Source organism: Phalacrocorax carbo, chromosome 3, assembly GCF_963921805.1.
Source record: "Phalacrocorax carbo chromosome 3, bPhaCar2.1, whole genome shotgun sequence".
Classification (NCBI taxonomy): Eukaryota; Metazoa; Chordata; class Aves; order Suliformes; family Phalacrocoracidae; genus Phalacrocorax; species Phalacrocorax carbo.
The window spans coordinates 77,121,234-77,147,503 of NC_087515.1; the positions used below are offsets into that span (position 1 = coordinate 77,121,234).

The window sequence follows — 26,270 nt, forward strand, 5'->3', positions numbered from 1 at the left end:
ACCCAAGCCAAAGCTACTCACGTTGTAGGGCCTAAAAAAGGAGGTGGTATTCAAAGCCAGGGAGTGAGAAGTGGGTAAACTGTAATGCCTACACTGGGAATGGGTAAACTCAATTTCAGCTGCAGGGATCCAACAGTGTTTTTTGAACTGAGACCAAAACCTTGAAATAGTATCTACCTCCAAACTAGCTAAGCAGTATCAGGCCAGAAGCCATATGTTACCTCTCTAGGGAGCCTCAAACTTCTTCACATGGAAAAAAAAGGTTACCTCAGTCTCCTTGCCTTTGTTGTTATTTAATAAATATAACATTTTTTGCAGCAGCACTTAAAAACCACAATCCTGGATGAAAGCCGCAGCCTGCTACATGCCACAGAACTCAGAATAAAATGGTGATCCCAGACTATAGGAACTGCCAAGCCAAATAATACACACAACCCATGCCTGCTTAATCTCACCCTCTTCAGATGAGACCTCCACGTATGCCAGAAAGTGTGATGCATTTACAGGTTTAATTTTAAGACTGGATTAAACATAATTATTTACTACAGAGCTGAGAGATAATTAAAACTTTCTTTTGCCATCAGCATGGTCCAGATTCACAAAAGTGAAAGTACTCCACAGTATTTACTTCTCTGTAGCCATGCTGGATTGACCATCTGTTCCCTTTTCCCACAGAAATCAGCAGCAAGATGAAATACTATGCAATTCAACAAGAGCTGAGCCCTGAAGAAATTGCCCAGAAGCTGAGTATGGCTGAGGAGATGCTGAAGGAGATCAAACGCCGTAAGCCTTTTGCTAATCAGAAGCAACTTGCAGATGAGGAGGAAAACGCAGCGGAGGAGTGTGAGTTTTAAATCTGTCTTCCATTCATCCACACGTTGATGCACAGCTGGCACTGGCCAGGCAGCTCTGGATGTACTGCTGAGCCCCTGGGGAGGACCACAGGCACTTGGCAGGCACCAACTGGTGTGCTGAAGATGCTGCTGCTTCCAAATGCCTGCCCCGAGTCTCTGCTGGTGCTTGGTGCCCCTGTGGCAGAATGGGAAGAAAAATATGTGTGTCTGTGTATGCCTGTGCGCTGCAGCACCTCAGTGACAGCTGCTTAGGAGGGTTTGTGCCAGGGCTGGAATTGCTCGTGTGAACGTCTTCCTTCCCCACTGCCAGCTCTGCCATGGGGACAGTAAACTCCAGCAGAGAGAGAAGAACTGCTGGTATGGGAAAGAGAGACAGCCTAATTCTCACAGCTCAGTGAACATGAGTCAGAGCCCGAGGACTGCCTTCTCCAGAGTAGCCTGGTTAGCTGCGACAATGAAAAACAAATTAAGACCATGGAAAGGCAAACCTAGTTTCTTTTAGGAAAAACTACTTTAGAGGGGAGATTAATGGGATTAAAAGGAGTTACTAAAATGAGGGGCATCTTTCATTTTCAAAAGAGGAGGGAAAATTAAAATCTAGGTATATGATCTCTCAAGTGAGCTTTTAACAAATGTGTTTTAATGTCCCCTGAGTAACAGCAACAGAAATTGTTGCATAGGTAAGTTTTGTCAGGAATCCAAGCTTTGGATTAACCAGTGGCCTCTGATGTTTCTCCCAGTGCTACAGCAAGTTGAAGAGTTTCACGAGAGGTACAACGACACCAGATCTCTAGTATCTGATGTGGTGGAGCAGCTCAGCGAACAGGACGTGAAGCTGTCAGACCTGGAGGAAGCATTAGACCAGGCGCTTGGCTATGTTATGCAAACGGAGGATATAAATAAGGAAAACACAGCCAATCTTCAAAGGCATGAGGTACTATGCAGTACATTTATCATAACTGTTGTCCGTGAACACTCCATCTCTGCCAGTGCTTAAAATAGCAGATGGCAAACAATTTAGCTTCAGGAATCACCACACCAAAAAAGAATTTCCCGCACCACTCAGCAGGATGAGTTTGACTCTCCTGTTCTAAGAAACAAGTTGTGGAAGTGCAAGGTACTATTATTTATTCATGGAGTGACAACAAACGACAAGTTTTGGCATGGCATGTCTCAGCAAGCCAAGGAAGAGATGGGTACTAATGCCTAAACAAGGAAGATGCATTACAGCAAAACCCAGGAAGCTTAAAATTCCATTTAGCATGGCTGCTATATATATTGTGGTGGGATTGTTTCACCTATTATGTATTGATTTATAATGTGGAAGGACTTCATGCTCACAAAAGTAACTATATTCTATTAAAACAGTTATTTATAAAGACTCTGCACTACATTCATGCTCTGGGCTGTGAGTGCATTCACACTGCCTCGTCCAAACTTTCTGGTCCTCTTTAAACAAAATGCGTACCCATTTTTTCAAGAAGAGCAGACAATTTTCCTTGCGTCTTCAAGAACAAATCCATTCCCTAACTGCTCTACAACCAACACCTTGAAACTGGATTTCCTACTTGCTGGGTGAACAGCCTAGCTATAAGGCTACAGCAGTTTTCCCTTATGCTCTGTTCAAATGAATAGTTTCAGTATTTTGAACAAAGTAATCACTCCAGAAAAGAGCTCAGAGGAGACCTGTCCCCTACAGCATGGAAGGGGGTCATGTTTGCCTGTAAGTGGTAGTTTTAAGATCAAATCCCATCTGGCTGACGAGGAAATTACATTTTCAGGTCTCTTATCCCAGAAAAGTACAAAATCCACCAGCCATACAAAAAGATTATTATTTTCTCCTCCCAGCAGTTTCATGAGTCTTTCTCTGTTTTCTTTAGTTTCCTTTAAGGGATGCAAAACCAGAATGACCCACCTAAAACTTTTCACTTATTTTTTCAGCAAGGAAGAAAGTGACAAAAAGAACAATTTGGGACCATTTGAAGCAAATTGTTTCCATTTCAATGGCTGAAATTGTTTGGATTCTGGAGGAGAGGGTTTTAGGGAGCAATTTTGTGATTTGAAGAACGATCTTGCAAATTCAGGCCAGCCTCTGGGTTTCATAGAATCAGTGGCTGAGTTTTGAGCTCTTGAAATTTGCAGTTCTGGAAGTCCATGCTGATGTGGAAGGTCTAATAATTCAATAGACAAATCAGGCGTGCTGTTCTTGTGAATTCTACAAGCAGCTTGGGATCCTTATGTACAAAGCCTCTTCTGTTGTTCCATTATTTCATAATTACAGTGCCAAGCTGCAGCTCATCTCACATTTATGAAGCAACGCCTGAAGTGTGTAGTCGTAATTGTTCACTGTTTTAAACCAGTTGGATCTTCATTATTGCTCACAATGAAGGCAGATGCTGTACAGAAGAGATTGTTCACATTAGCTTTACTATTGACACAGAAAAGAGAACTCTGTACTGTAGACTTTTAAAATCTCCAGAAAAAATGTAGTTTCCAGTCCACTATGAAAAATTCATGTTTAATTTGTCTCTCCTGGTAGTGCACTGAAAAATGCTTCATTCCAATAATTGTTCATGCTGTAATATAAACTAAAATTAATACATTTTTTTAAAACCCATCAGTTCTTTCACAAAGACAAGAAAATGCAAAGATTCATGGTATGATATGTAGCTATTAGAGATGTCTGGGAGAAACGTAGACTTCAAATTTGTCTAAAATCTATTTAGTTCATTACTTCATCTTTTCAATTAACTTTAATACATTTAACAAAAATGGTAATACTGTATTTTAGCAATGCTCAGATGGTTTTGGATGTGATATTATTTTATTTTGTTTTTTGTAGAAACAACATGAGAAAATAAAAGAGCAAATAGATGAAGTGAACAGCATTCTGCTAAATGCCACAACTATTTTGGCAGGACCACAAAAGGTCAACTCTGAGTTAAGTGAGGTAATAAAGGTAGGTGCTTTAGTTACTTGTTTAAATGACATGTCCTGATTTTTTTAACTTTTAAGTCATGTGTTTAGACCACTAAATAAAAATCTCTCCTTTTTTTATACTGCTTCAGTGAAATACTGATTAATATTCCCCCCAAAAGTATAAATCTTTCTGGTTGAAAAGTTCTGTAATTACATTTTACTGCCTCACAAAAATAATTATATTATAAGGGCACCTTACTGTAGGCAGAGCTGAATGATGGATTCTGCTGTAGAGTTCTCAATCATTTCATTACCAGCAGCTGCCAAAAGATGCTCTGGTAAAAGTCTGCACTGTATGCTAAATTACTTTTCTCGTGCCTGCAAGTATGCATAGGAGAAGGCTAAAGATCCCAGATATCAGTGTTAAAACCAGCTACCGTCAGAGTGTAAAACATATATAAACAGGTTGTCTTATAGAAATCCTCTTCTGGAACTGTAGACTAGTATCCAGTGTTCTGAAAGAGACAAGGTGTTGTAGGAAATTTTTAGAAATTTTAGGGTTTGGGTCATTCTATGAAAAAATGAAGAAAATAAAACTGGGATTTTGCTAACTAAAATATTTACTACAGCTGCTTTTTTTCATGTTTATTTTAAAATATTGAGATAATTTAAGACAAATGAAAATTCTCCACAAACATTCATTTTGGTCATAGTTTCACACTTCTTTTTTTAACACAAAAGCACATTATCAAAAGTCACTAATTTTTCTTTGAAAAAGTAATTTGAGAAAACAGAAAGAAGAGAGTTTTCTTTATAAGCATCCCTGGCTGACCAAACAGTCTGATTTTTTTTTTCTCTTGTGTTTTGTGCAAAATAAATTTCTGCAGTCTATCTTTTCAGAGTCTAACTTCCCCATTCCTGTGGATAAGTTTACACACAGGGGACGTTAACACTGCAGGGAAGTAGTATGCAGCATCATACATCTTCCATCCTCATCAGCAATAAGTATTTTCATGCTTCACATTCACGCTTTTTCTCTCCCTCCATTTCATCCTTTTTTTTAATACATTTGGTGCCTCATTTATAATCCTCAAACAGATCAAGCAAGTTTGTACTGATCTGTACAAAAGAAGGTGAATGTAGGCCAATTTTGTCTTCCCCACAAGTATTTCATGTAAGGAAGAAATATGGCTAAGCAGAGGGATACTACTCCTTGCCTACACATATACAGAGGTAGTATTTAGGTGGACTGATTTACAAATTACACTAACCCAAGATGTCTTAGCATGAGGGATGTCTCTGTGCAAGGAGACAGAAAGGGGCTAGGGCCCATTGTCCATGATGTGGCACAGCTCACGGCTGTACAACCAAACTCTTTGTCCTTCACTAGCAATTCCCGAATTGTCCCTGGGGCACGGACATTGACCCATGCTACTCCCTAGGGAGGCATGTTTGGGAGAGGGGCAGCTGGCCGGGGCTAAAACAGTGCCAGGGCCTATGCAGTAATGGGATGATGCATAAGCCCACCCACCCCAGCACTATTTAGTTTACTTGCATAGACAACATTTAGAAGTCCCAAAAAATTAATTTCTGACCTGCAGTCTTCATGGAGAAGATGTTAAAAAAAAAAAAAAAAGGGTTCCAAAAAGGGTTCCACCTCCCAGTTTAAGAAGAACCACAGTGAGGGGATTTTTGCAAAGATCTGGCTTAATTACTTTACCTGTTCGCACTTCACTCTGAAACACTCGGAACTGGCACCATTCCAGAGCAAATAAAGGATAGTAAGACATTTCTCAACTGCCTTTCTTTGGTATTTTACACATATCTCTCCAATATCTTTTCAAGGGATTCCTCGAATTTTGGTTGATTTTTATCTTCCTGCGTTTGTCTTGCCATACGGACATTCACAGGACAGACTCTTTGATCTTTTCTCTTTTTTTAACAGTTAAAAATATAACATCAAACAAATATAAAATGACATTATCGTCATATAAAAGGTAAAATAAAACATAATAATCAAAATACAGACTTGATTTTTTACAATTTTCATCTTCTTTCCTTCCTTCTGTATTTTGTTTAGAATGTGTCAGGGTTCTACGCAGAAATAGATGGAGCGAAAAAGGAATTGCAAGAAAAACTAGCCAATCTGTCTCTGTTTGATGATGATTTGGTAGAAAAGGCTATGCATCATGCACACAACCTAAGAAGACTGGCTGATGAGCTGGACCGGTAAAATTTAACTTCAGCAGACTCTCTTCATACAAGTGCTACTGACTGAACAGCTGAATAAACTAAAAGATGAGCAGAAACACAGTTTCATTAGATATGCTGTCTGTAAATAGGCACTAATCAAATCACTGTTAAGTCATGTATGGAAGGACTTGTCAAGCTCCAGAGGGAACAACTGAAGTTGAGCTAAGCAAAATCTATTAATCTTTTCAAACAATGAACAAGGATCGTGTGTGACATTCTCCCCTTTCTAATTTGGCATGTTCTTCTCTTCCCATAGCAAGAGAATAGGAAAGGCATATTACTGAAAAGTAAAATAACACGGGCAGATTAAATGGCGTTTCCAGAAACAGCTCATGTCAGTAAGTTCATTCACATTAAAAAATACTTAGCATTATGGGCCAAAAAAAATGCTCTTTGGGATAATTTTTGTTCAAGAACTTGTTTACAGATGGAGTAGTTCTGATATTCAATAGGTTGTGTCCCAGTGAAACTGGCCTACTATAACACCAAAAACTTACTGGAAGTCTTCCTGGTTTGTGGGAGGATACTAAATGCATCAACTTTCCCCCAATTTACTAAAAAGCCACTTTAAGACAGATTTGAAACATGGCTTTATTTGCAATTGGGACTACCCATGGAAAAATCACTGTCACAAATGAATTCTTAACTAAAATATTTCACCAAATTCTACCTTAAGTAACATCATTGACATATGCTTTTGGAAGATAAACTTAAAACTGTTCTTCAAGTATATTATCTAAATACCAGTTGTTTCTTAACATTAGTATGCCACAGATAGGAGATTAAAACAGAGAAAAAAATAACACATAGTTCTTTTATAAAATTGTATCAAGCTGACATCTGAAACTCTGTTCTATAATGCCACACAAAATACAGACAGCCTAAAAAAACCCAGTATGTTCAGTCTGAGATCAGCTAATGGGGGCAGCATAATCATTTGAAAGAAAATACCCCATATGGCCAGCCTTCATCACTTACCGAAATAATTTTAAAATGACTACCAAGTCAGCACATTAGGAATTTAATAGAAAGCAAACAGAAATAATTACTAAATATCCACACGGAAATGTGCTGAAATCTCTTATTTGTTGAGAAGATTGTCCTGCAGTGAAACCTTAATCCTTTAAAAAAATTAGCCTGTCTTCAAATAATTTGGGGGTTTATGGGTTTGCTTTACAAGTTAGGCTTTTATTTGGTAGAGTTTCTTCTTTTGTCTTGGGGGAACATAGCAGGAAATTCTTGAACACTGAACCTGGACACTTAATAAGCCCACAGTGTGCAAACTCTTTGAGGTGAATACACACACATGTATTTATATGTACTTAGAGTCTGTATCTAACATATACTCTGAATTCTGTTTATCACAATAATATTAAAAAATAATATTAAAAAATAATATTTATCCAAAGTTGCTAACAGCTGAAGGTTGAGTCCTAAACCAACTGCTGTTTGGGATCTCTCCTGAAGACCAGTTATTGCCTAATATGCAAATCAAGCTCTACCATTCCAGCAAAGCTATCTTGTATTTTTGAAATCTAACTTTTTGCAAGGTTTGATGATCATGGGCGCTTCTTTATCTGATCCTCCCCCTTTTCCCACCTACTTTTAGAAAGTATAAACAGCCCAGTGATACAGCTGTCCTGATCCCTGGCACACATAGGTCTTTCCATTCACAGCCAGGAGTCATCCCTAAAGAAGGACAATTGATAGATGTTATTCTGTTAATTTATGGAAAATCTAATCTAGATTTCAAAAAGAAAAAGCTCAGTAGTCACTTGTTGCTGCTTACATATAAGTTAAGGGCAAAATTCCCAGAGTTAAACTACTGGGAAGTGCCTTCTATCCACATAGTTTTCAACCTGCTTCAGACTGACGTAAATGCTTATACACAATGAAAAGAATACTACTCAGGCCAAGTATATTTATGTACATGATTATGCAGTCAGAATTCACAGAACGTTAAGAAAATTAATCCATTTGAAACTACTTTGATTTGGTTTGGTTTTTTCCTCCTTTTACTCTCTTTTTAACAGGAATTTGTATGGTGTTGATACAAATGGGTTGGTACAAAGGGCAATAAATGCTTCAAACGTGTATGAAAACATTGCTAATTATATTGAAGAAGCCAGTAAAGCTGCATTGCTGGCACTGAACACAACAAACCGGGTCAATGATGTAAGTTATTTTCATAATATCAGCTTTTACTTTGCAATGCTTCAGAGACTTTGAACATCTAAGTATGCAGAAGAAACAAGTTTTAGCTTAATTGTTATCATTGAACTTCTCACTGCACATTTTGCTTCATCTATTATTTCCTGAATTAAACACTAGGTGGTTAATTATTCTAACATCCCCTGGTATTCAAAAAGATGCAACAGATGCAGCATGATGCTGCTCTGTGTTGTCATTCAAACTGAGGCATTTCTGTGAAAGTCCAGACAACTCCCTGGGCTTGTAGGAACCTAAGCTGGCATTTGGGGCCCGAGTCCTCCCACTCCACACAGCACCATGTGGAAGAAAAGGGTGTCAAGACATCTAACATAAGCATCGCTGTTTCTCATAGAAAGTCAAGTTAAAATGGGGCAAGTAGCCCACTCACACACTCAGTGCAGGGATGGGATGAGGCTGCTAACTTTGTCTCTGGCCTTGCTGTGATAAAATATTTTATATGTATTTTTGTATGCATGTAGTTTCCAACCTATAAGCATGCAATTTAACAGCAGTTTATTAGTGGCCTAGCAAGTCGATTTGGTTAGACTACAGGGGCCTGAACCCCAGGGACCTGTGGGATTTCAAGTCCAGTCCTCTGCTTCTGCCATGCTACCGGGGACTGCAAGGCAGCTCCCCACGCAGTGCAAGCGTTCACCCCTCATCTGAGATGACAGTAGAAATGAGCAACCACAGTGCCTAACCAACACGTAGCATGAGTACCACATTGACCACCCTGAAGTTGATAAATTAAGAGGACTTCTGTGCTTTCTGCATCTCCGTTATTCAGTGTTGTTGTCTGGAAAAGCATACATTTCTCTAAGCTTTAATTGCAATCTACAGAAAATTTTGCTTTTCAGACTTTTTTTTTCTAATCCAGCTGCCAATCTTAAATGTTAACAAAGCAAATGAAACTGCAGTGCCTTTGTAATTACATTTACGTGAAGTATTATGTTGTCCACAATTAAACACAGTGAAGACGAACATTTGGTAAGCATTATTCTGACTTTCCTTTTTGGAACATACTTGCAGGCTGCAGTTGGTATCGATACTCAGATCATTTACCATAAAGGTAAAAGCGAAGAACTCCTCAAGCGAGCCACAGAGCTACAACAGACAGCAGATGACAGTAAATATACATCCTTCCTTTTTTTCCCAGTCACTTTATAAGCATGCATGTTAAATTTCACAAGCACATCATTAAGGCAGATCTACTGCTGTAACAGAATAGTGTATTGATCGAAGTCATCACGCAAAGTACTTGAAATGGCCACAGACACAGTTTGAGTAGTTCATGTGCTGTCATCCTGCCAGATGCTGACAGTTTCATTTACAAAAGGACCATTTTTAGATACAACCACTGTTTAAATATGTGATCTTGCAAACAGTTGTTCAGGTAAATATACTCAATCAAGTAGTTCAACTGCAATCAATTCTCAACAGTTTAAGTGTTCAGAAAGCAGCTGGATTTCACCAGTGAAGGATAATAATAAATATTAAAGAATTTTGGCCTTTTCTCATTGAAAATGAAAGAAAGCCCTAAAATTACAGAAATTACTTCTTCAGTTTTTCAGGACCTTTTGAGTTCCTTAGAACTTTTCCTGTATACTTGTGGCAGCTATTCTCAGCAATTCTGGTAAAGCAAAGAGATGGTACTGACTGAGATACAGGTCTCCTGATTTTTCTAAGCAGCCCTGTGGCAAGCCAATAATGGTTGGGAGTTGCAAGATTGCTTTTTCCTTCAGAATATGTGAAGTATGCCCTATACTAGAAGAGGCTATAGTGTACTGCCTATGGTGCATTAAATGCTTAATAACATAGCTCCACAGGATAAAATATACTTTTTTAAATGCCACTTTGATGCCACTCAACTACCTCCTGCTTTCTCCCCACAGGTAACGATTTAACTATTGCAGACACTAGCCAGCACGTTAATGGCACTCTTGCCAGAATGAATGCTCTGCGAAGCCAACTGATGAGAGCCATCACCAAAATGCAATCAGCAGAGCAAGGTTGTGAGAGGAACTTCACCTTTATGATGCTTTATCTTCATAAATTCAAGAGCATGTTTTATCTTTAAATATGGCCGATGAAATTGGTATTAAGATCTCAGTCCCAGGGAGGCCTAAAGAAATCTGACTGAAACTACAAGACCTAGACAGCAAACACCCAGCTTTAACACATTCCTAATGAAATTATATATTTTGCCACCTGAAATTATTAACACTCTTCCTGATCCTCCTTACTACAGTTGTCCACTCCCATGTTACTCTTGATCTTTTCAGGGCTTGGAGAATCCACAAGTCTGTGGATTTTTTGTATTGATAGTCAAAATCTAATTCACACATACATCACACCTGGGAAATAGAGTATTTGGGAGGTAATTACTGGCAGTCTTAATTGACAAAATCTCACTGTAGTTTTTCAGAAAAGAGACATCACAGAGAATCCAGCAAGTATATATATCTGAAGGTATTCAAAGTTGACATAGTCAAGATTTTTTCATTAACTTCAAGTAAAAATGGCTGTGTTTTACTGCCAAGACATTATCATATGCAAACTGCCACACTTTGTACAAATACAGTAATTGTTAACTCAAAAAAAAAAAAAAAAAAAAAGAAAAAATGCCAGGTATGAAAAACAAAACCACTTCAGTGTCTTGGGTTTCTCTCCTTCAAAAATACCTTTCATGTAAAATATTCAACAAATACATGCATTTTCTTTTAAAAACTTGATGAAAAACAGTGTCTTTTTTTCACCTCTGTTCCAAATTCCTTGGCTATCTAACACCCATCAAAATCCAAGGATATTGAAAATGTCTTAACAATCTAGAATGGAAATGAGAATTTGTTAAATATTAAGAATTAATGTAACTGTAGACCAACCACGGGAAGTTTTGAATATTCCCTGTGGAAGTAAATAGAAAAGCAACCAAGCAAGGTTGAGTCCCCATTCCACAGAAGGTAAAATCCCCTTAGCCTCACCACTTTCTAAGTACTGCTTATAGCTCGCTTGAATCTTTGAAAGAGTTCATTGCTTCTCATCCCCTATTCATTTTGTAGTGGAGGCCAGAGAACGTTTGGAGCAAGCTAAAGAGAAGTCTGCAGAAGCCATAAGTACTGCCATGGCAGTAACACAGGCTACGACCCCCATGGATGAGAACGCGAGGTTGTGGTCTCAGAACCTGCAAGATTTCCAGCACAGTTCAGCGGTGTACAACAGTGCTGTACATTCAGCTGGGGATGCAGGTATGGTGACCTGAATTTTGCCTTTCCTTAGCATTAAAAGTTCAGGGAATCATCACAATGCCATGCTGTATGAATCGTTTATGTTGCATATTCATTGCATATAATCTTCTAGCATTTTACCTCCATGAAAACATTTCAAAAATTAGCAGTTGTCTAGAGACTTGACTGTATTTTAAAACTTTTGGATACTTGGGCATTTCCAAAAATGACTTCAACACTTAAGGGCTGAAGTCTTATTGGCTTTTAAGTCATTTTATCAGGGTACCAAGGTCACACTGAACAATAGACAGCTTGTTTAAATATTTCTCACTACTATGATTGACGGTTCAGGTTTGGTTGTTTTTTAACATTGGGAGGCATTTGAAAACAGGGCTCTTTTGTCCTCAGTAGTACAAACATGGAGGAGAAATGGTCCCTGACTTGATGAGCTTGTAGACTAAACAAAGGGGGCAAAGAGGATTAGGAAGGAAATATAATATTTAGCAGGGTGATCACTGGAAAAGCTTGTAAATATCACATTAATACCACTTTTATTATCAGGGGGAGAAGGAAGAGTAGAGTAAAAGTTGGAAGATTTGTTATGAAAAATTTAAGGTAAATAAAAAGGTAAATGAAAAGCTGAGGAAGGCTACAAAATTAAAATGAAGATGATGGGAAAGAGTAGAAAAGAGGCAGGGTGAGTGAAGCTGAAATGAAGTGACTGATGAAAGAAGGAAAAGAACGGTTAGGAAATAAAAGAATCAACATAGAAGTGAAAATATTCTGAATAAAAAATTGCTGACAAACACCACTATTTATTGCTTGATGTATTCCTGGTTCTGCTCAGGAGGCTCACTAATCCCAAGTTATTCGTGGCTAGGGAAGTTGGAAATCCAGAACAAGAATTTTCCTGTGTACATTTGCTGATATGTACCACCACCACCAGCACTGTTCAGTGATGTCTTGCCTCCTATAAGTGCCTCAGAGAATGTCCGTAACTATATTGACTCTATCTCCAGAAAGTCAGAATCTCAAACCTACTGCCCCAAATCCCTTCTCCTTCTGTCAGGAGCTTTGCAACTTCAGTGTCATTTTACCACAAATGGTGTTATGAGTACCAAACCCAAAATTGCTTCTAGTGCCCCAAAGCCACACTCTTCCCTCTAGATGAGGGAAACGCAAGGGTCATGTTATTTCCAGAATTCAGTAATGGATAAGACTCTCACACTAATATTTTCGGTTAAGTGAGTGCTCCCAAGAACTGGCACAAAAGTGGTTCCCCCCGCAAGACGAAACTTGGTACTATTCAATATCCCCAACTTCTGGCTCCAGAACTGGAGGTCACTCACACTTCTCTGAGCTTTTCATCCAAAGGGAACACTGAGCCACTCCCTCTGGGAATGGGTAAGATCACTCTGGTTTTGGAGCTACAGCTCCATAAGGGTGTCATTAATATAACAGTAATTGTATTGCATTGCTGTAGAATATTTATGATCACCACAGAGCTCAGTTTAGGCTATGGGCTCCAACTCCCATTTCAGATAATGTAAATGTGGATAAGATTGGCATCCAGGTAGGGAACGGTATGAGGAAAACATCTAAGAGAAACAGTCTGCTGTAGCTTACACATGAAGGTTATTATTTTTATTCAACTTTACACTTGATTTACATTTAACATTTACCAGGGCCAGCTTAGTACACAAACTGCATTTGGCTCTTCGTGCTCAAAATGTCGGCAGACGTTCAGGATTTTAAAAATCTGCTCATACTAGCTGTTATACCAGAAGAAATATTTCTAGTAGCATTTGAGAGGCTCCGTAAGAGTCGACAGACCTAAGACGGTCCAGCTCTCCTAGTCAGTTATGTTTCCAAAAAGGCATGAGTTGTAAAGAACAGCTCATCTCCTGTGTGATATGCCTTGCAAAAATGTCTTCTCTGTGATAGTAGATTTGCAGGTAGGGAGTCACCCTGAAAGTATTGTGATCATACCAGAGTGCCTGGAGAGCCTGCTGACCACAAAATAACTGTTTGAGAGATGCTGATACGCAAACTACAGCAATGTGTGTCCTACTACATTTGTGGAGGCAGCTTTTCCATGTCATTTATTTTTTTTGTTTTAAGGCACGATGATTTTTTTGCCAGAAAGACCAGGTGAAAACACCTGAGAGGACAGATCAATGCTACAGGGGAGGCTGGCAGGGGTAGTGCTCCAGTCAGATGTGACTGTGATTCACAGCCTGGGAAGCAGATGTGGACATGCCGGGGCATGGTGGAGTGCTCTCAGATCAGCTGTGTATGTTGTCAGGAGAGGTTGATCTGGCAGGAGGAATACCCATCGAAGTCCAGAACAAAGTCACAAAAATGTTCAGACAGGTGCCTGAAATACCAAAACACCTGATCATCATGCCAATAACACTGCTATGGCAGCTGAAGCCTCTAAGCTGGCATGTCTGGACTGCCTTTGAATAAAGCTTGCACTTGATTTTTGGAAGGGTGGGAGCATGTCTTGGCTGTGCAGTTTGTTTGAGAATACTCCTGTGTCGCCATTGTGCAAGGAACTGGTGGGCTTCAGCAGAGAGGATGAAGGACAGTTTGGGAAGGAAACATGAAAGGAGAAAGTGTCTGGAAGGTTATAGTCAAGGTGTTTCCTCCTTGACAGTTTCCCTTGTATTTTCTTTTGTATTTTATCACTGGGTAAGACTAGTTTTGCTTTTTCATGCCCACCTTCGTCCCAAAGACTAAAATCAAAAACTGAACTTCTGTGTTGAAGAATGCCATTGTAAAGGACAGGAGGAAGAGACTTATGGTGAGATTTTATAATAGTACTAGTTGCAATAGATGTTATTTTTGTGTTTTCATGTTACAGTTGTTTCAACTTTAATACTTCAAATTTCGGAGATTAAAAGCCAGTTTTTCAAGATATCAGATCAGACACAATTCCAATTCAGTTGCTGTTTATTAAAAAGAAAAAGGTATTTGAAATTTGCTAAATCACTTTCTGAGCTTGCAATTTTTTACTTTAAGAATAATGTGGGCTTTTTTCCAACTGCATGGGACATTTACTTCAAAAGGCAGAGAAAACTTTCTCTAAGTTGATTATTATACTAGGGGGGTTTTTTCTAAGTAGAAATTTTAATGCATTCTGGAACTACTGGGATACCCAGATTTCACTATAGCTCTTTGAGGATTTGCTAAAATAATGACACTTTAACAGACAGCAAGCTTTACATAGGATACCTGAATACCGACCCCCAGCACATAAGGTCTTTCAGGACTTAATGGGAATAACTGGAGAGCCTAAAGGTCTACATGGCCCACTCCTACACTGGACTGGGGAAGTAAAACATAAGTGAAAAGAGCCAAGCAGGACTGTGGCAAATATAACTTTTCACTCTATCCAAAGAGAAGCAGGACTTGTAGGACTCTACAGCATCTTCTCATACTCTGGGTTGCTCTGAGTGAGGCTGAGAGCTGCTTCAGACTTTAGACAACACAGAACTGGAAGCACAGAAAAGGGAATGGAGGCTACTCTTCCCTTCTTCTTTCCCTTCTATACAGTCTCAGTACACCTGAGGTTTAGCTCCTCTACCTGTCTCTCTCCTATCTTCTCAGACTAGAGTAAAAATATGAGGGGAAGAATACAAGAGCAGGCAGACGCAAGTTGACCTCCCCTAAAATATAACTGATAACCCTACAAATCTGGTCTTAACCTTTCTAGTGAATCTATGTCATTAAAAATTAACTATGAATACTGGCTATTTCTTATACACTGTAGCTGGTGGCTAAAATCACATTTCATTACACTCAGCTAGTTGTACCTACATCTAATTAGAGATGAAAATGATGTGATGTGTAAATATCCTTCAAAGGGCAGCATGTCATTGGAATCTGATGTGATGAAATTGAATTATAATTAGGGGTAGTTATTTTTCTTTCTCGGTAAATTTTTCTGCCTGCTTATCTTTCTGGGAAAGGACTTCTCTCCCTTTGAACACAACAAAGCACCCACATTTCCCTCTGATAACAATCCTACTTGCACATGTACCAGAAGACACAGCAGTGAAAGACCAAAGGTCCAGGACTCCGACTCATGACCCCTGGCAGAGGTAGGCAGGAAAGCTAAGGGGTTACCACTCACAAGGGCTGGGTCAGGTAGTAAGCACAGTTTAGGTGCACATGTATCATCAGCTAAGGCTTTCCACCATTGTACGGTATGGGCTTGTTATTACAGTCTGAAAGCTGTGCTGTTTCTCTTAGCAGAGTGGGCTGTGAACCACATGCAGACACAGTACCTCTGCAGCCACTGCTGCTGTCTGGCTGATAACCTTCGAGAAAGACGCACAGCTGAGAGCTGAGGGAAACAACCCACTCATGTCCCCTACAATTAATTTGAAGAGCTCATGAACTATATAGCACCTAGATGCCGTTCCCAGGTCAGCCACAGATATCCAGTAAAATGCTGAAGAAATAATCATTCTGCTTCACTTGCCATATCTGTAAAATTGGTTTTAGCATTTACCTGCCTTGAAGAAGGTTAAATTGATTGACATTTGCAAAGCTCCTTGAGGAAAGTATTACAGAGGTACAACACCACGATAATACCCAGGTGTCCCATGAAAAAGTAGCCACCTTTGTGCAAACTTCTTTTTCCAAAAACTTTTGCAATACTAGATCCTGATTAATCACTACCCTTTCAGAAATCACCGCCTCTCACACACCACAGTTAGGACTTCTTAAACCAGAAGGAGATAGGTAAGTTAAGCTAAGAGGGTAAGGAGGAATTTTCCTGGTACTAAACCAGTGTTACAAAGAGGGGAAAAAACAAGCTGTCACTTTTTTTCTAACTGCAGTGAAGAAACTTACAGAAGTCTTCCCTCAACTCCTGGACAAACTGCGCAGAGTAGAACAGAAGGCACCAGCAAACAATATTTCTTCCAGCATTCAGCGGATCAGAGGGTTAATTGCTCAAACCAGGAGTGTAGCAAGCAAGGTAAAACTTTTGGATGGGACTCTTGGTCACTAGTATTAATAGCCAAATTCATCTTGCTATTCCATTTTCTGGGAGCCCAAACATTATCTCCTCCCAGCAACTGGATAAACAAAATACTGTGGAAGTCATTAAAATATTTACAGTTGCTATTTGCAAGCAATTAACTTTACCATGGTATCGTGGTAAACTACTGCTACTGCAGTAGCAACTTTAATTAAGTAATTGGCACAGTGTTAAAGATGGCCACAATAACAAAACCATTTAAAGCTAAAACTAATAGGTCATTAGTCAGTTTGCAACATTAGTTACAAGCAGTGGTAATTATGGCAGTTTAATGCAAACTTTTCTGAGATGACAGTATTTCTTCTTCTCTTTTGAATTAATATTCTGCAGGGTAGGAGAATCTTTGGCTCATGCATATTTAATAGAGAAAAATACTTTCATTATCATACATAAATTATGAGGGATTTTTCTGTAACAAGGACACTGAGAGCAAAAATTAAAACCATATATTTTAATTCATTCAGAGAAATAAAAAATTCAGTGCATTACTATATGTTCACAATGTTGGAATATGCTGTCCACATATATTACTTCAAAAAAGAAAAGCAAATTTCAGTTAGTATGTGTGCAGTGCTTGACTGTTCTTTAAATGTATTTCATCATTCAGGCATATTGTGCTTAAACTTGAAAGCATTATTTCAGTTATGTTGAAGGCATTTTGAACTAAAATCAACATGTTTTGAAATTTGATTGGCATCTCATATATATTACTGTAACTTCAGTAATATAACAGGATTACTCATGAACAGAAAATAGGTCATACTACTCCCAAAGCAAAGAAATAAATTATGGGTAGAAGTTTCATAGCTATGTCAGAATTCCATCATGCGCCATACTTAATGATGCAGCCCTGATTCAACTAAGCACACATCTATGTCCCACTGAAATCTAATTTACCTTATGAATATGCTTAAACACAGTTAGTTAGGAGCTTTAATTAATTTTAAATTAATTCCTTCATCTTCTTTACAGTGTCTTCCAGAAGTGATTGTTATAAACATACAATTTTGCATGGCACATATACAGGTGCCTACTCCACTCCTGTAGTAAGCAAGGCTGTTGGCTAAGTATTCTTGCACATCTACCTTAAGTAATATCCCCAGGCAGTAATAACGTGCCTTTCTTACTTTGCTCACTTGGCAACCACAGGTCCAAGTTTCTATGACGTTTGGAGGCCAATCAGCTGTTGAAGTCAATCCAAAGATCAACGTGGAGGAACTGAAATCTTTCACTTCCATGAGCTTGTACATAAAGCTTCAGAAAGACAACCCACAACTAGCAGCATCTCCAGACAGATTTATTTTGTACCTCGGAAACAAAAATGTAAGAGAATAAGCAGGTTAATTTATATATATATATATGTATATTAAAAAAATTGAAATAGGTTTGAAGTTTATTTGCCCTTAGTTTTTCCCCTCACTCTTTCCCCATGTTTCAAAATAAGAGGTGTCTACTATATGACTGTCATCAATTTTGTGACAAGCACAGAGCAAGGATTCCCAAGACCTCTGTCCTTGAAACAGTCTCACCCCAAACAATGAAGGATTCTCTCTAAGAAGCAAATTGGACTGCCTATGCAGCATGCTGCTGTGATTGTCACTGTTGCAAGCCATGCTTGCCGTCTCCACTGCCGGTACTGAGCGGCAATGAAGCAGTTAGTGTCACCCACCTGGCTTTTGTGTGCCATGTTTCAAGCAGGTTTATGCTGCTGACAGTGTCGATTCCAAATCTCCAAGGTCAGAGGCCCACAAGATAAGCAGGTTTCTTTGCCTGTGGCTTGTGCTCCTGTTGTACGCTCTGTACATCACTACTTTGAAACACCTAGAAAGGGCATATACTCTCACCACCTGTAAGTGGTGTGAAATAATTGTTCTTTAAATTGCAGTTCCTAAAAGAAAAAAAATCACACCTCACAAGCCAGGTATAATCCTGGCAAGCTGTTAGTTGGGAAGAGTAAAGAGGCAGGCTTTTCTTTTTAAGCTTTTCTAAAAAGAATGCCTAGTGAATATAAATCAAGTTAAACCCCTCTTGGCAGAATATTTAATTGCAGTATAATACCTAGGCTTTAGACAAATGTTTCTTCCTATTTCCTGCATAGGACACTGTACACTAAAAACTGATGAACAACTTCCCATTAAACATTACCAATTTACAGCCAGAAGACATCTCATGACCTAGTACTTACCCCAGTCAAAACTGATATGAGGTAAAATATCAGAGATTTTTTTCTGTGCAGTTCTCTCTGGTGAAGGAAAGTAATTAGAGAATGAAGCATTTGTTCATTACTTATATTTAAAAGTGTCATTTAGACTATCATTGCCCATCCTTTACTACTGTTCTGCATTAAATTTGTTTCAATGATGTAGTTCTGACATCCTTCTCCATTGATGTTCTAGGCAAAAAATTACATTGGTCTTGCAATTAAAAATGACAACCTTGTGTACATTTATAATTTGGGGGGCCAAGATGTGGAGATACCTCTGGACGCCAAGCCAGTCAGCACCTGGCCTTCTTACTTCAGCATCATCAAAATTGAGAGGTAAAGTGACAATGTACCTTTTCCCAAAATCAAACAGTTAATAGGGGGAAAAAATCAAACAGAAAAGGCTGCATCAGAACTGCTCATTCGCAGCCTTCAGTGCCTGGTTCTACTCCTGCTAAAGTAAATGGAAATTCTCTTTGTTTTTAGAGAGACAGGACCCAAGGAGCCACAGGGGGGAAGAGAAAGTGTCTGTAGTTTCCCCTTTCTTTCCCACCAGGGTACCAGTCTTCTACTGAGGAAATAAAAACCCTTCCTGGAGATGGAGGCTTGCTTGCTCTTTTTTAAGTCTAGCCAACACAAAACTCTCTTCTCTTACAATTCCCTTCTACAGGATTGGAAGACATGGCAAAATGTTTTTAACTGTGCCTAGTCTTAGCAGCGCAGCTGAAGAGAAATTCATCAAAAAGGGAGAGGTTCTTGGTCCTGGCTCTCTCCTGAATTTGGAACCTGAAAATACTGTTTTCTACGTTGGTGGAGTGCCTCCAGACTTCAAGGTTGGTCAGATAAATACTCTATATTCAGACTTCAAAATTATCTTGCTGGGCTTCCCTTTAAAGACATGAATGGTTATAAATAAAAAGTCCTTACTTAATTATTTATCAGCCTAGCACTCCATACTACTGTATTCTCTAGCATATCATCTCATATAGCAAGACAATAAGATTCCTGGTAGCTGTTGTTAAAGTTCTCTGAAATGTAGTAATAAGACTAAGGCCTATTATCCCAGCTTAACAAAGTTTGCAAGCTACCATATATATTTTTCAATGCTAATGTGTTTAATGCTTACAATTTCTCTTTTACAACTGTTACAAAAATGAAAAGTAATGTATTGTTAATATTAGGACAGTATGGTAAACTACTAATACAGTGATTTGTTTGAATTTAAATGACCATTGGTTCAAATCCAGCCTTACAACAGCCTGAAGACTGACCTGTGCAAAGCATGTCCAAGAGCCTGTGTGAGACAGTTGCTGCAGTCTAGTTCCTAGTGAACAGCACCCATCTCATCACTGTCAGCATGAATTAGCACCTCACTTACCTGCGTCTGTGAATGTACCAGGTCCTCTTCTTGGATTTAGAAATGTTTATTCATTATCTTGGCTACGAACACTACATGGCTGAATGAAAACATTCTTAGAAAGACATTCAAGAATGCTAAATTCTTCAAGCTAACTGTAGTAGGTGCTAAAAACCACCAACTACTGTTCCACAAGCAGCCCTACTAACAATATAATAACAAAGATTAACTCAATACACTTCTGTATTCCTGAGCTTTTGCATTGCTGTGACTATCAGATATATGCCATAGTTTGAATTTTAGATTATTGAGCCCCGGGTGCAAATTGCCTGGGAATAGGACTAGGACTGAATAATAGTTGCACACACACAAAAAAAAGTAATCCAGCAAATGAACGCTTCAGGTCTGTTCCAGAGCAGGGCAGAGGAAAAGTGAATGAAAATGGGAAGGGGAATGGGAAGAAAAGGATTCATGGAATTTTTTATAAGCACATGAGTCTCTTCTCCCTTAGGAATGGACACCTCACACTTTCATTTATTAGCATACTGTCTTACTTGCTTAAAGCTTTTGCCTTTACTTCCCTATCATATATTCTGTAAATATGAAATGTACCACTTAACCATTAGAAGCCACATACTTTCATAATTTAACACACTAGTACAGGAAATGAAGGAAAAAAGGAAACAAAATTTATGACGTGTATCTGTGCTGCAGGTAAGAATCTCATTTTCTCTTACAGCTACACATATTCTGCATTGCTGTATTACCATTATTATTATATCGTAAGTAAAATGGAAATAATGAGAAGCCAAAGAAAAGTTACTGGCAGTGATCACACTCTGAAGTACAAGAGATGTTATTAATATCACACCTGTTCTACAATGCAGAGTATTTTAATACTAAAAGAATGATTCACTAGCTCTGTCAGCTTTATTCTTTTGTATTTTTCCCCTCACCAGTGCGGCTATTTAAATTCCATTTGCAGTGACCTTTGTTAAGAGGAGCTTCTATATCCTGCTAGCTGTTTAAAATAATACCACTGGTACAGACTTTGAATCTAAGTCTCCTAGGTTTAAAATGCTCTCTCATTTCTCTCTCTTTCATCACAGTATGAAGTTGTCTTACTGACAGTGAACGATGTCTATACATTAGACATGAAATACCTATTGAGAGATTCAGATACGTTGAGCAAGATCTGTGATTAGTCAAATACTGACCCTTTTCCCCTTTTCCAAGTGTGCTCCCCTCAAAATTACAACATAAGTCTTTGTTTGCAGTTGTGTTACCGGGTCTGTTGTTCTCACCATGAGAACATTTATGCACTCCATTTTAACTTACAGCACAATGTCATATCATGACAAGGACAGCAAAGACTATTCCAAAGAAGCATCACCCCATTTGCTTCAAAATACAAAGAGCACAGAAACGAAACTGACCCCAGGCACAAATGCTTTTGTGATACCCAAATAAAGAGTTTGACCTTTCTCCCTTTCCTTTTCCTTGCCCTCTGCACAGCTCCCTCCTAGCTTAAACCTACCTGGCTTCATCGGCTGCCTGGAACTGGCTACCCTGAACGATGATGTCATCAGCCTGTACAACTTCAAGCACATCTATAACATCGACACCACCACATCGCCACCTTGTGCCAGGTAGGGGACAGTCCCACCATCACACTGCTGCTCTGGATTGCAGAAAGCGCTAGTCCTGGTGGTTCATTCCTGTTTCAGAATACAAATGTGAAGGTGAGACTGAGTTATCCAGAAGGAATTTGGCCATTTCTAACTCTTAGCTACATCAGCAAGTTAAACTTATATATTTGCTGTGCCTCCATTAACTCTCTCACAACCTTGCCCATGCCTTCAAAACGGAAAAGGAGTGTGTCCACCCTGCTGTGTTTGCTAGGGCATGGTTCAGGCTTCCTCCTTACCCATGGTGTTTGCCTAGGACAGGACTGCTCCTGACTGGAATCCTGTCACTGCAAGTGGTACAGCCACAGTCAGTCAGCTCCAGTGGGCCTGGTAACCTTGGGCACGCTCCCACCCCCAGCTAACAAAGCCCATACAGAAGTTATCTTTCTGCCATACGCTCTTAAACCCACAAGAAAAATTCCTCAGATAAGCCATTCACAAACTGGGAAATGCAGCCCCTAAAGTAGAAGTGAGTATCAGCTGCAGCATTAGCTTAGCACAGGCATAGCAGGGATTTTGTTCATACAACAGGCAGCAACAGCAGAATCTCTCTATGCAAAGAACAGGAGAGGAAATTGCAACCCTGATTGGGAAGAAATGCAGGAGGTGTCAGGACAGAGCAAATTATTCCTTCCCACACCATTTCCATGGGGCGCACAAGCTGCTGCTCTCCAGGGCAGTGCATGTGGGTCTCTCCTGGGCCCCCCAGCAGAGCCCATGCTCGGCTAAAGGACTTGGAGAATTGTAACGGGTTTCTGCATAAACCAGGCAAGCTCTTAACAGATTTGTATGTGTGTCCTTATAATGAGGAGGTGTTGCAGGCCTGACACTTTACAAGGCTCAGCAAAGAATTTTCCTGTCCTCTACATACAACACAGGATAAAAGCACAATCTAATGATGAAGGAATTAGATACACCTTCAAAGCTGCACATTATTTTTCAGAAAAAAATTCCCAGAAAGAATTTGAAAGAAAAAGTCATCAGTCTCACCACTGCCAGGAAGTAGCAGTAGTTCAGAATAATTATTTCAAGAAAGTATTTTAATTGTAAAGGCCTTTAAATTTCCCCAAATTAGAATGGGGATATGCCAAATACTGCTTTCCTGCTTTTTTTTTTTCATAGAAATAAGTTGGCTTTCACTCAAAGCCGGGCTGTGAGCTATTTCTTTGATGGCTCTGGCTATGCCTTGGCAAGAAACATTGAGAGAAGGGGAAGATTTAGCCAGGTGACTCGATTTGACATAGAAGTTCGAACACCTACAGACAATGGATTGATCCTGTTGATGATTAATGGGGTGAGTACCAAATCCTGCTGGTACCCTTTCTCCATGAGTACCACAAGTTCCCCAGTACTTACAATACCACGTAAAATCCAAAATGCTTATGGCCTTACATTTAACTTCCAGAAAGAGGAAATACTTTGTGTTCATCTGGTACATGTACACATTAGGAGAGAACTGGAACATGCTCTCCAAAGGCCCCAGAGAGCTGAGGCCCTGAGTTGGACTTTGCTCTCATCCACAGACAGTGAGGACTTCAGAGTGGTCATACCCCTGTGATGACACTTTGAGAGAGACTCCAGTTAAGCCCAGTAGTTGCACCTTTATTTACATGTGAATGCACAATCAAAGCAATAGGAAATTTCTGTGAACTGCCATAAAGCAGCCACTTTGTGGTAGCTGCCATTTTATAACTGGGTCTCAGGGTGTACTAGAGTTAAATATGTAAGATACTGAAAATAGAAAGTAGTCCAAATAAAAAGGCTTGATCCAAATATCACCAGCTTTTCAGAAGTTTGAGAGTCATGCAAACTCTGTAAGGGCTTGAAGAAAGTAGACTCCACATGCAAATATCTATGCCACCACCAACCTTCGCTCTTAGGAGGTTTTGGACTAAACAACTGCTGTTAAAAGTTTAACAGCCTCTATTGCAATCAGTCATTTTTCTTCCAAGCAAAAGTGCCCAGAGATTTGTCAGAGATGTAAGCACTTTGTATGTTACAGTGGAAACTGCAGTCAGGTTGGATGTTAATTGTGGTGGACCATGCCTGCTCACAGGCCCTTTTAGAAAGACTGTGTAAACCAGGCCATTATTCAGTTCTGCAAAGACAGCTCATAAATATTCTGAATGTAATCCCTGGTTTCATTTTCAAATTTAAGCTGCTCAAGACAAACCCAAGCTGCAGTTCCATTTAAAAGCGCTAGATTAAAACCTACTTTCACTACTTTAATTAATGACTTCTGAGGGTGGACTAATTTGTGTCAGAGACAGCAGTTCTTGGCCTGCAGTAGTGTTCTGAGAATTATTGTTCCCGTGTTTCCATTAGGCATGGGAAGACACGCATGAACACTAGTAGAGAAGACGAACATTAGCATTAAAAGCATTAACCCAGATGCACAGTTGCTGTAAACTGTCCTTTCTGCTTCTTCATGTTCAGATTTGGAACAAGACTAATTCTTTGGTGCAGATCTTTATTTCAAGCACTTCCTAAAGATTTTCTAAAGTAGAGGTCCTGTTTGTTAAGCTTAGGTCACCCAGCCACAGAAGAAAAGCCAAACTGTAAATCAGGGGTAGTTGGAAAATCCAGAAATCAAATACACAGTAAATATACTCTACCTATTGCTCAGCCCTCAGCAAATACGTCAGTGCTGATCAGGGCTGTGAAAATAGATAATCCTGAGCTATTACAGGCACCACGACGAAGCTGCTAATGCAGATACAGCCATTCTAGCACAACATTGCTTTTACCAGTATAACATCTTTCATTTGGGGCATGTGGTATTACTTTGACAGTAAATAGATGTGTTTGCATTAGGAATACTTTGATGGTAAAGAATATTGACATTACTGTGCTACCAAACACTATTTCTACAGGGAAACAGTTCACCAAGTCTTCATAAGTGCTGTTTATCAAACAGTTATGTATGCATGTGTACATCTACACCTATATTCTATATATAAAAATAATCCAGAAACTGTGTTATAGTTTTGCAAATAAAAAGACCTTTTCCCAGCATGCTTTTCACAATGTCAGACACTCTCATAACATTGTGTGGTTTTTTTAAATCACTGCCACAATCATAGTGCTTTTCTGATTGCTGTTTTGTTTTATACAGAGTATGTTCTTCAGTCTAGAGATGCACAATGGTTTCTTGTACCTTCGCTATGACTTTGGCTTCAGCACCGGCCCTGTGCTGCTGGAGGACTCTATGAAGAAGGCTCAGATTAACGACGCTAAATTTCATGAGGTAGAGATGTGGTTACAATCACAGCCATTTGACCAACCATCCCAGCAGCTCCAAAGCAGCAATAATTTGCTGCAAGACCAAATAGAGGAGCAAAGCGATGAGGGGCCAAGCGGTGATGCAGCAGAGAGGGCAGAAGAGTAGGGCACATGCCTGCCTTGCATGTGAAAGAGCACATGCAAGGCCTGTCACCCCTGAGTGGCAGAAAGGGAAGCCTCTTGCTGCATCCTGGTAAATCAGTGTTTGTGGACAGATTCTGCTTATTACTAGCCAAGGATAGGACAGTTCATGTGGGAGAAAAAGTGATATTAATTCAAAATTAAATTATACCCAGGACAACTATGTCCTTCAAATATAGAACTCTCCTCAACTAAAAACATTTCATTACGTTAACTCAAGCACCTTACTCGTTACGCATTGTGTTACAAGAAATATTGCATTTGCCATTTCATTTGAAGGGAGAATTAATTTGATAGCAGCCTTTTATATATGCACAGTATTTTAGGGACTTTGGCGGATCTAAAATATCTACTTGTATTTGGTTCAAGAAAATTTGCTATAAGCCAGTCTGACTGTGACAGTGACAGTAGCAAATCACAGTTAGTGATGTAAATTCAATGTCTGATTCCTGATCCACAACTATAGCTACAGTTCTGTTCAACCTGTTTAAGCAGAGCACAATTAAGCTGTTTATGGTTTGGAAATTAAATAAGTTTTTTAAAAAGTATGCCCTAGCTTCTTGGATAAACCAAGAAAGCACTCTGAAGTTAATGAATTTATGAAGTTATCTGTTTGCCACAGTGTAGAATTTAACATGGGGTACTTTCATGTGGATTTATTCATAAGTGAAATATCCTGGGTTTTCAGTATTCAGAGAAATTGTGCATCAAAATAAACTCCCTACTAGTAATTGTTGTGAGTCTCTCCTGATTTAGTAACAACTTATTTGATAAATGGGAAGAACTTTTCAAACAAAAAGATATAAAGATTCAATCAATTTTGCAACATCACCATGACAACATACAAAAGATGACATTTTGGACACTTTTAAGCACATGTTTGTCTTTTCAGATTTCTATTATATATCACAATTCTAAGAAGATGATCTTGGTAGTAGACAGGAGACATATAAAAAGCGTGGACAACGAAAGAACAGCAATGCCATTCACAGACATCTACATTGGAGGAGCGCCTGCTGAGATCTTGCACTCCAGGTTGGTTTACAACTGGTATTCAATCATTATCTTGAAGTAATCACCATATT

At 39.1% G+C, this 26,270-nt stretch overlaps 1 protein-coding gene across 1 annotated transcript in view; it reads left to right on the top strand.

Annotated features, from left to right (window-relative positions):
• Window positions 1–26,270, top strand: part of LAMA4 (laminin subunit alpha 4) — a 107,819-nt gene that overhangs the window by 55,991 nt on the left and 25,558 nt on the right. Inside the window, exons 10-25 of the mRNA XM_009511816.2 lie at window positions 676–843; window positions 1,595–1,788; window positions 3,697–3,813; window positions 5,854–6,002; window positions 8,060–8,201; window positions 9,267–9,363; window positions 10,130–10,246; window positions 11,297–11,482; window positions 16,312–16,451; window positions 17,664–17,837; window positions 18,911–19,053; window positions 19,388–19,550; window positions 21,590–21,723; window positions 22,885–23,056; window positions 24,878–25,009; window positions 26,078–26,220. Coding sequence (XP_009510111.2) covers window positions 676–843; window positions 1,595–1,788; window positions 3,697–3,813; window positions 5,854–6,002; window positions 8,060–8,201; window positions 9,267–9,363; window positions 10,130–10,246; window positions 11,297–11,482; window positions 16,312–16,451; window positions 17,664–17,837; window positions 18,911–19,053; window positions 19,388–19,550; window positions 21,590–21,723; window positions 22,885–23,056; window positions 24,878–25,009; window positions 26,078–26,220 — 2,371 coding nt within the window. The remainder of the gene's footprint in view (window positions 1–675; window positions 844–1,594; window positions 1,789–3,696; window positions 3,814–5,853; window positions 6,003–8,059; window positions 8,202–9,266; window positions 9,364–10,129; window positions 10,247–11,296; window positions 11,483–16,311; window positions 16,452–17,663; window positions 17,838–18,910; window positions 19,054–19,387; window positions 19,551–21,589; window positions 21,724–22,884; window positions 23,057–24,877; window positions 25,010–26,077; window positions 26,221–26,270) is intronic.